This window comes from Ovis canadensis, chromosome 20 (genome assembly GCF_042477335.2).
Source record: "Ovis canadensis isolate MfBH-ARS-UI-01 breed Bighorn chromosome 20, ARS-UI_OviCan_v2, whole genome shotgun sequence".
In the NCBI taxonomy this organism is placed as follows: Eukaryota; Metazoa; Chordata; class Mammalia; order Artiodactyla; family Bovidae; genus Ovis; species Ovis canadensis.
Window position 1 is genome coordinate 51,957,511 of NC_091264.1, and position 10,955 is coordinate 51,968,465.

The 10,955-nt window shown below is 41.7% G+C and overlaps 1 protein-coding gene across 4 annotated transcripts in view; it reads right to left on the bottom strand.

Moving 5' to 3' along the window:
- The window catches only part of CDKAL1 (CDK5 regulatory subunit associated protein 1 like 1), a 608,618-nt gene extending 597,979 nt beyond the window's left edge, over positions 1-10,639 (bottom strand). Inside the window, exons 1-4 of one of the 4 annotated variants that reach the window (XM_069562791.1) lie at positions 10,524-10,639; positions 9,671-9,714; positions 1,969-2,143; positions 658-770 (exon numbers count right to left, since the gene is read on the bottom strand). In XM_069562791.1, coding sequence (XP_069418892.1) covers positions 658-770; positions 1,969-2,138 — 283 coding nt within the window. In that variant the 5' untranslated portion in view covers positions 2,139-2,143; positions 9,671-9,714; positions 10,524-10,639. Of the gene's footprint in view, positions 1-657; positions 771-1,968; positions 2,144-9,670; positions 9,729-10,477 lie in introns of all 4 variants that reach the window. The other 3 variants (XM_069562793.1, XM_069562794.1, XM_069562792.1) reach the window with 3 other exon arrangements.
- Between the last annotated feature and the right edge of the window lie 316 nt (positions 10,640-10,955).

Sequence of the window (10,955 nt, forward strand, 5' to 3'; positions counted from 1 at the left end):
TACCACTTGTATGTTCCTCTTGCCAGAAATGCATTAATTACTTTATTCTAACCAGGAGAAACTATCAGACAAACCTAAGATGATGGGCATTCTACAAAATGATTCTCTTTCAGAAGCGTCAAGGTCATAAAAAATTAGAAAAAAATTGAGAAACTGGCAGATTGCTCACTTCCCAGTGAATTATACCATAACTACATAAGATATAAAAGGCATACAGAAACGTAATTTTGCCACTTTTCTGTCAGTTCAAACTTATTTCAAAATGAGGAGTTTTTATTTTTCTTTTTTTAAATGAGATATATAGTCATCCCTCAGCACTTCCAGGGGACTGGTTCCCAGACCTGCAGCCGATATCACCCCACATATCCCCAAGTGCCACACCTGGCTCCACTATTGGAGAGCTCCACATCCCAGGACTCAACCAGCCCCAGACTGTTAGTCCAGTAGCATCTGCACTGGAAAAGGTCCCCAGATGAGTGTGGCACACAGCTCAAAGCCACATTGCTCAAGAGTCTAGACAACATATTAGCATTTTATTTTCTCTTAAAATCATTGTCATGCTAAATTATCCTTTAGTTGCTGAAGCTAGAACTTATACCTCTAAAAACCTTGGCTTTAAAAAATGTAATCAATAAAACACATTACGTATCTCATTACCTGTAATTTTGTATCCATAAGCAGCCAGTTGTCCAGCCATGTATTCTCCATCTGAATTATTATGAGAACAACCCCAAGTTCGTATCCAAATTTTCTGTATGCCTGGAATAGTGCTGTTAATCAATTTTTAAAAATAAGCCTCATTAAGGGATTTTTTTTAATAAAAAGCACAAGTTAATTTCTGAGAATATTATGCAAAAACACTCCCTGCATTCTATTTATAAGCTATTCATTAAATGTACCAACTTAATCTGCTGTTATACCAAAAGTCTAAAATCAAGATAAAATAACAGTATAACATTCTAAGACTATCTTTCTATGTAAAGAATATCTTTTCTCCAAGTTGTATTTTAAGTTCAATACTACTAAATACTACCACTAAGTTCAATTCCTGGAAAGGTACAAACAAATAACAATAGCACAGAAAATGGTTCTAGCAGCAAAAGCAAATAAAGAAAACCTAAACACATCTGAAGACCACTATATACTAATCAAATCTTCATAACTTAGATATAAATAACTCAATCAAAATGAAAATCTGTCACCCTACAGCACTATTAAAAGTATTCCGCATATACAAAGAGTTCTAAAAAATGTAATTTTTAGAAAGGGAATAAAAGGACTTTCAACTTGGATTGCCCTAAATAATTAACAACTAAGTAGACATTACCTTTAATCATATGGTCAAGAAAAAGTTAATAAATTTCAAGTATTAAGCAAATTTAAATTCATAGACTTTATGACTCTGTTCCAAATAAATCAAATGCATCAAAGTTTTCAAGTTTACTAGATATACAAATATAAGCATATTAAAACTATATAACTGCATAATCCTTTCTGGCTAGGTTGTATTAGAATTTCACTAGATACCTAATAGTACACACAGCACAAGAATTTGTGTCAAAGCCTTTAGTTGATTCATAAGTACTTTAAATTTGCTAAGAAAAACCACATGCCCAAACCACCACTATCTCCCACCACTATCTCCTAAGAATCATAAATTCCAATAAAAATTTTAATGTGGAAGTAACAAGAACATACCAACCACAATGATATCAAAGAGATCTGGTCGAAGGAGGGTGGGAGGCAGGGTGATCTATCTTTGTGCCAAATACTGCCCTAGGCCAATATGCAATTTGACATCTTTAATTAATGACTTTGCTAAATATAACCATTCAAATTTTAAAAACCCTACATATTTCCTTTCAAAACTTCAAAGATTCTTTTAAAAGATACATTATGTATATCACATACAGTAGTGTCAGCCTCTCCCATGGTACGATACGGAATATAATTTCAAAAAAAGCTTACCTATCGCTTGGTGGACGGTTTTCCTCTTGCAAATATTTTTGGGTATTTCGCCTTCGCACCTTTGGAACAACGTGCTTTCTCGAAAAATGCCTATCTTGTGGCTTTGAATCTTCTTGTGACACAATATCTTCTATGTCATCCAGGAACGTATCACAGGATGCAGAAGGCATCTTCTCTATCGTATAAACAAGTTATAAATGATACAGGCATGAGTCCTCAGAACATCTGTTTAACATATCACCTATGAAATATTCTTGCCAAACTTAAATCTAATAAAGCCTTTAGATTTTAACTTCAACTTTACAGAAAATACAAGAGATACTGAAAAACAAGAAACATCGGATAAATCAGACAAATCTTACTGAGTGGGATATAAAGTACATGAAAAGAGATTTAACATTACCAGCAATCAGAGAAATACAAACCACAATGAGATATCACTACAAATCTGTAACACACCACAGCATGCATCAGTTCAGTTCAGTCGCTCAGTCATGTCTGACTCTTTGCGACCCCATGAATCGCAGCATGCATACCACCTGTCAATTACAGGCCTCCTCCCTCCCCAGGCGCAGCAATGGCACACGTGACCCATGCCTGCCAGAGTAATTCACCCTGAGCCATAAAGACCGGCTCAGAGTTGGACCTAACAAGCCCAGTCAGTCACAGTCACCATGAGGACTTCCATGCCAGTGCTAACTTCTCTTTCACTGAAGTGGCTCAGTTAGGAGGATGTCAACTTGAGGCTACCGGGGGGCCATCCTGCCTGCCACAAAGCAGAAGACTACCCAAGGCAGGAAGTCTTATAAGAGCTGGAGAGATGAGATACTTGAGCAGCTGGATCCAACCAATGCCTGAAGCCAGACATAGCCCTGCTCTGCCCATTCATGTGAGCTCAGGAATTCCCTGAGGCTTAAATTCATTTGAGCTGGGCTTTCTGCTCTTGCCAACAAGAGCCCTGGCTGACTCAGCACACTAGGGAAGGTGAAATGAACTAAGTGTCTCCCAAACTGGTTCTATGAACTATCAGTGAAAAACTAGTTCTGTGGTCAAATAAATTTGGAAAATTCTGCCTCTCTCAGACTCCCAGTATGTGTGTGCATGCATGTATGTGTATACTACGAGAGCAAGGACTGCGAAGAACTACAGTAAAGAAACAAACTCACTGATCTTAGAAACTTCCTGAAAATTAATTTCTCATGGATTGCCTCTTCATGAGGCTATAGATGGTACTGAAAACAGGAGGCCTGAGTGAAGCCCACCCTCAGATCCCCTCCCACATTCCGCAGACAGAAGACTGCATTCTCTTAATAGGAAATGGTTCTTCGCCCACGTACCAACCTGTTACTAGAACTACCCACCCCTCTAACAGCAACCTGCTATTCTAACCTGCTGGAGCACAGAATTCTAGTCATGCTCCTCCCTACCTAATCACTAACTGTCTGTGGGTACTCTTATTTCTCCCATTTAAAAAACAAAAACCTTATCGAGGCCTCACTTCCTCTACCTACTGTCTCCATCACATTTCTATGCTTTAAAACTCCTTGCAAGAACTGTCTCTAGTTTCCCCCTCCCAGTCCCTCATATGCCAGGCTTTCACCCCCACCATCCCAAAACTGCCGACCTGATTTCAGTGACTCCAGCAATCTACAGAGCAGTCAACTCTCAGCCACCTCATGTGATCCTGCCGGCGGCACTTGACACTACTGACCCTTCATTCCCTCAAGATATCTTCTTCCCTGGCTTTCGGGATCCCACACGCCGAGTTCTCCCCCTCCTGCATTAGCCACTCCCCAAGTTTCCATTGCCCGTTCCTCATCTCTCCAACTTCTCAAGGTCAGAACACCCCCAAGGCTCCGTTACAGGATGTCTTCTCTTCTTTAGTTACAGGCGCATCCTAGGTGATCTCATCCAGCCTCGTGGCCTTGAAATACTAACTATATATGCTTATATAACCAGCCCCAGGCCTCCCTTGAACTTCAGACTCAGATGTCCATCCAACTGCCTACTTAACACCCTGCTTGAATGGCTAAGAGTTACTTCAAACTTAAAATCAAGAACAGAACTCCTAATTCTCTCCCCAGCTGACCCCACCTGCAGCCAGGAGGATCACACAGATTCCCCCACGACTTTCTCCATCTCACTGAAAAGCAATACCAACCTTCTAACCTCTCAGGCCCAAAATCCCGGAATCATCCCTGACTCCTCTTTCCTTCACCCTAAGTCCAATACATCACCAAAATCCCATTGGCTTGAGCTTCCAAATATATTCAGAATCTAACCATTTCTGACCATACCCTCTGTTATATTCTTGGTCCCAACATTAACTCTTGCCTGGATTACTGTCATAGTCACCTATTTCTACCCTCAATTCCCAAAGGAACCTTGCTGCACAATAAGCCAGGGATCCATCTAAAACCTGAGTTCATCTCAGGTTTCTGATCAAAACCTTCCATTGGTATTCTATCAGAGTAAAAAGCCCAGAGTTAAAAGCACTAAGTTTTACAAGGACAGGGGCTTCCCTGGTAGTTCAGTAGTAAAGAATCCAGAATCCACCTGCCGATACAGGAGACATGGGTTCAATCCCTTGTCCAGGAAGATTCCACAATTCTTAGCCACAGGACATGACACACTGGTAAGAACCAACTAGGTCCAAGGTAGCAGAAGACTCGACTTCTAGTGGGCCCTGAGCCTTGTACGCTCATTGTACTACATCAGCACACTAAAGTAACACAGCCACCGCACGGCAGCTCAGAGCTGACCGTGAAAGGCTGAAGAGTAGTCCAATTCCTGGAAATCCCCATCCCTTCCCCAAAATAAGTGGAATAATCCTCTTGCTCATTAGCCTATGAAATTAGAGACTGCTGGTTTAGTGGCTAAGTTGTGTCCAACTCTTGCAACTCCATGGACTATAGCCTGCCAGGTTCCTCTGTGCATGGATTTCCCAGGCAAGAATACTGGAGTGGGTTGCCATTTCCTTCTCCAGGGGATCTTCCCAACTCAGCAATCAAACACAGATCTTCATTACAGGCAGATTCTTTACCAACTGAGCTACAAGGGAAGCCCATGAAATTAGCCTATGAAATTACCTAGACATAAACACTAACCACGCCATATTTTGGGGCCTCTCACCTTCTGATAAGGCCCACATTCTGTGGAGCGTGTTTCTCTCTAAATAAACCCATTTCTTACCTATTACTTTGTCTCTCACTGAATTCTTTTGATAAGAAGAACGTGAGCTTCATTAAGTCCTGAGACCAGGTATGTGTTATGTGCTAGTCGCTTGGTTGTGTCCAACTCTTTGCAACTCTATGGACTGTAGCCCACCAGGCTCCTCTGTCCATGTTCTCCAGGCCAGAGTACTGGAGTGGGTTGCCATTCCCTTCTCCAGGGGATCTTTCCAATCCAGGGATCAAACCCAGATCTCCTGCACTGCAGACAGATTCTTTACTGTCTGAGCTACTGGGGAAGCCCTGAGACCACGTGTGTGATCTCGATTAAAAGATTGTGGGTTCAAAAAGATTGTGGGTTCAAGTCCCAGTCTGGGTTCTGGCAAGGTTTGGGTCCCAGCCTGTGGATTCAAGTCCCATCTGAGGTGCACAGTTTCAACTCCACTCAGACACATGGGCTCTCTGGCTAGTTCATACCCACCAGGCACACACTCATCTCAAGGTCTTGGTCAAGCCTGGAATGCCTTCAAGCCCTTTGGAACTCTGTCCAAATGTCACCAGTGAGGTCTTTCTGAACAACCCCCACCTCGCCATGTACACACACCTCCTGTCCCCCTCCCCCCAGCCTTGCTTTCGTGCCACAGCACCTCCCCATGTGCTTAGATACTACAGAGGAACAAACCTGCCACCCGAAAATGTCTCTTTGCCATGTGGATTATTTTGAGCTGAAGACAAATCAAGGCCAAGAAGAAACTTTGACCTTCCTTCTAACTGCTAAAAGAATGTAAAGAGAAGACATGTTTCAGGAAGGGAGGCGATCCCCATGGATAACTATAGTATGAACTATGCGCACAGAGGGGGAGGAACCAGGCAAAGTCTGTCTGTTAAAACTGTTACCAAACATTTGCTTTTCCATCTCATGGCAACTGCCTTCCTCCGCTTTGAGGTCCCAAACCACTACCCCCAAGATCTTTTGTCTTTAGCTGAAGACAATATTTAAGGTAAGTTTCAGGCATTTTGGCAAGTTACTCAGTTTCCCTGGGTCTGTCCCATGTATGTGAAAGTGTGAGTTGCTCAGTCATGTCCCACTCTTTGCAATTCCATGGACTATAGCCTGCCAGGCTCCTCTGTCCATGGAGGAGAGGAGTAGATATCCACTCATTCTTCTCCAAGCCAGAATACTGGAACGGGTAGCCATTCTCTTCTCTAAGGAATCTTCCCAACCCAGGGATCAAACCCAGGTCTCCCACATTACAGGCAGATCATTTACCCCCCGAGTCACTAGGGAAGCTCATGTTTACATGCCGCATGCTACTACACTTTTGTTTGAGAACTGTAAAGGAAAATTTCTTCCTCCACAACAGTATCTTCATCATCTTATTACCCTCTCTTTCTACTAGGATATATACTCTGGGGGTGGGAAGGTTTTTGAGTGTTTTGTTCACTGCTTTATCCTAGGTGGTGCCTAAACTACCTAGCGCATGGCAGCTTCTCAAAAAAAAAAAAAAAGAAATTTTTTTTAAACTGTCCACAACCCAGTCTACAAAATATGGTCCCTCTGCCACCTCCCACTCCGCCCCAACTGTAATAACCTTTCCAACATTCTCCAAGCAGACCAAGCTAGTTTCTGACTCAGGGCCTTCACACTTGCTCTTCCTCTGTCTGGAATATCATCCCCAGATATTTGGATGCCTTGCTGCCTACTCCTTTACTCAAATAACACCTCCTTGGAAAGGGCTTTTCCTAACGACCTTATCTAAAATAACCACACACTGATCAGGCATCCCACACACTCTCACCAGCCTCTAACTCCACTTTATGCTTCGTTTCCCTTCATCACACTTACCTGACTCCATATATGTAACTGCTGGTGTCTTTCTCACTACAGTGGAAGCTTCAGAACAGAGGCACCCTGTCTTTTTCACCACTATATCTACAACACTTATAACAATGCCTACCACACAGCAAGTGCAGAATATCTGCTGAATGAAAGGATGAATAAATCCTTGTTTAAGCTGAATTTAGCTAGTCTTTCTATAACACAGAAGGAAATTCTTACACTAGATGGGAGAAGTCCAAAGGACTTAGATTTGTCCACTGACAGAGCTAGAATTGGACCCTCTCTCAACACCAAGCTCTCCCCAGATGACTCTGTTTCATTGGCAAAGCACAAACAATGCAAGAGTCTGAGATGACCCTAAGAAAGAAAATCATCCCAGAAAAAAAATGGGCAAAGGAAAAACTGGCAACACACTTAAGCAAGTCAAATAGCCATTAAGCATAGGAAAGAATGCTCAAACACACTAAGGGCATGAACTTAAACAAGAAATTATTTTCCATCTACCCCACTGATAACAAAGACTGACAAAAAACCAATTGTTAGCTAAAAGCATGGTAGAACTGCCAAACCCTTTCTGAAGGGCAATCTAGCAATACGTATCAAACTTTGACACACATATATCCTTTAGCCCAGCAATTCCATTTCTAGAAATTCACTCTAAACAAAAGAGACAAATATAAAACGCAGAGGTTCCTAAACCTGGCTGCATATAATAAACACCTGAATAAACTCACCTATCACTATTAACAAGCTTTTTACTTCCAGCAAACTGGTAAAGTGAATTGTTAGCCTTCAGAAAATATTAAATAAGTGAATAATAATGAAAGTGTGAGAATAGAAGGAAAGCAAGATAGTAGTTAAGTGCTACAGAATGAATTATATAAAGTTCTCTCTCAAAGGTAGAGAAAATCAAGTTTGATAAAGGAAAGAAAAACAGAAAGTGAAAAAGGAGACATGGAAAATGATGACAAATAGTATAGAGTACTGGCTATTTACACAGGTGATTTATTAGGAGAGCTTTTATAACAGCCAACACCGAAGCCCCATTCTGAATCAGAATCTCCAAAGTGGAATTTAAGGGTGGCTATGTAAAACCTGTCTAGGTGATTCCACTATACATCTCACTGAGAACCACTGTTCTCCTAGGAAGGTTCTCAGTTGATGTTCATTATAGTCACCTGGGGAGCTATAGAAAATTATCAACAACAAAATTATCAACTAGAGCCTTGCTCTAGTTGAATCAATCTCTAGAACTCAGCCTAGCCATCAATATTTTTTAAAACTTTCCAGTAAGTCTCATGTGCTGCCACAGCTGGGAACAAAAGTCCTACACCCATAGTTTTTATAGTATGGCTCCCACACCAGCACAATTAAGTGTCACTAGAGAACTTCCTAGAAACGAAGTCTTGGGTCCCCCTCCAAACCAACTGAATCAGATACTTGGAATAAAGCTCAGCAATCTTTAACAAGCCCTCCAGGTGATTTCGACATGCACTACAGTTTGAAAATCACTGTCCTGGAGTTGTTTTTTTGTTTGTTTGTTTTCATAAAAATCATCTAGAATGCCTGTCAAAAACACATCACCTAGTCAGCTGATTTTCTAAAAGGGTGCCAAGAATATTCAATGAGGAAGAGTATGCTTTCAAAAAACAGTGTTGGAACAACTTGATGGCTACATGCAAAGAATAAAGCTGGATTCCAACTTCACGTCATAAACAAAAATTAAATTGATTACAGACCTAAATTTAAGAAATACTATAAAACTCTTACAAGAAATCATAGGTGTATGTGTTTATGACGTCTTTCTTATGACACCAAAAGAACAAGAAACAAAGGAAAAGAGACTGGACTTAAAACTTTCATGCTTCAAAGAACTCCATCAAGAAGATACATATTTGCAAATATGTATCTTCTCCAAAGAAGATATACAAAGGGCCAGTAACATGAGATGCCAACATCATTAGCTATCAAGGAAATATAAATCAAAACCACAACACACTTCTCACATACTTAAAGTGAAGACCATTAAAAGCGAAGTTGCTCAGTCGTGTCCGACTCTTTGCGACTCCATGGACTGTAGCCTATGAGGCTCCTGTGTCCATGGAATTTTCAAGGCAAGAGTACTGGAGTGGGTGGCCATATCCTTCTCCAGGGGATCTTCCCGACCCAGGGATCGAACCCAGGTCTCCCGCATGGCAAGTAGACGCTTTACCATCTGAGCCACCAGGGAAGCCCTCTCACATACTAAGATGGCTAAAATAAAAAAGAACTTGGTGTTGCTGAAGAAGTAGATTAGATCACCCAGAGAGAAAAAGAATAGAATTTCTTCTAATTGGAAAAGGTGATGGGCCAAGCCTTAAGGAACTCCAAATTTACCTACCAAACAGAAGAGAAACCGCCTACAATGGAGATCAAGAAGCAGTCACCAAATGAGAAAAATCAGAGGGTCACAGAAGGAAAATGAAGACAGTATGTCAAACAGGTGGACGTGGTCAGTGCTGCTTAAGGCAAGTGATGAAAGCTTGAGTAAAATGAGTGAAAATGTTTCTTGGATTTAGTGATATAGAGATCTTGGTGTTTCCATATAATGATGGCAACAAAATCACTAACAAATTAAAATTAGGCTACCTCTTTGCATATTACATTGGGTAAATAACACTCCCAACATAAAAGTTTTAAAATAAACAAGTACCTTGATTATTTGCAATTAGTCTTAAATCGTCTTGAAAGATGAGTCTGGAAAATAAAAACTGTTTAGAAAAGAAAGTTGCAACAAGTTTACAAAACCACAGTAAGGCCTCTAAAATTGCCTAAAAGAGATTACACTCTATAAAAGGTGGTTTTATAGAGCAAGGTTAACGGTGTTCCGTACTACTCCCAATTTCTTACTGATTAGGACAGGTATGTTGACATCTGCTACATTTGCTATGACTGAGATCCAGCGTATGGCCCTAGTAATAAATTCTATCCGGCACTACAATACGTCAGCGTGATCCAGTAGTAAGAATACTACAAAACAGAGCAAACAAGTAGGTTTCCATATCACCCGACACCCGAAAGACACGTGTTGTGACAGGTTTCAACAGTAAACGAGAAAGAAAAGTGAAAAATCAAGACACCTGCTCTTCAGACCAACTTCAGTTTAAATTTTTATTGAGATGCAGCCTCGTGAAAGCATGGTAACTGTAAAAGCCTTATCCCGTCCCACGAACTAACGCAGAAAGTGGGAGAACGGAGGAAATTAAATTTTACAGTAAGCAACGAGATCTCTTAAGTACTCCTAACAGTCCTGCAGCACCTAAGGCCAAGGTCCCGGTCCTCACTTCAGGCAACGCTATCTGCTTCCCAATGTTCCCAACCCAGCTGGTAAGTTTTCTTTCAATTTCGAAACAAACCAGCGAACGGCCACGAGAAGGACTGAAACTGAGGGAACAAGGCTCTGCCGTAAAAGCAGCTCTGGTCAACCTCTGCCCCACACCGATCCACCCATCACCCTTACCCAGCAGTCGGGAAATAACAAGCCAACCAAAAGTAACAGAACCTACACGCCACTCGCCGGAAACTGCAGCGACTTTAGCTGGAGCTCGCCATGACACGTACGTGCCGCCACATTTATGTACGCATGCTCGCAGACGGCGGCCCGGAGAGGTCAAACTACATCGGCGCCGAACGTGCGCGTTCGGGTTTAACCGATTACACTTAATTCCTTTGACGGCAGGAGGGAGAAGACCTTCAAGACATCGAGTTCTTAGAATCGTTTAATAGCTAACCTCCCCGAGCTGTTCCCTGCAGAAGGAAATGGCAGCCCATTCCAGTATTCTTGCCTGGGGAATTCCATGGACAGAGAAGCCTGGCGGGCTACATACAGTCTGTGGGGTTGCAAAGCGGGACACTACTGAGCCACTGAGCATGCATGCCTGAGCTCTTACTACTGTGGGACACTGTGTTCCACGCTTTATATAAACATTATCTCCCAT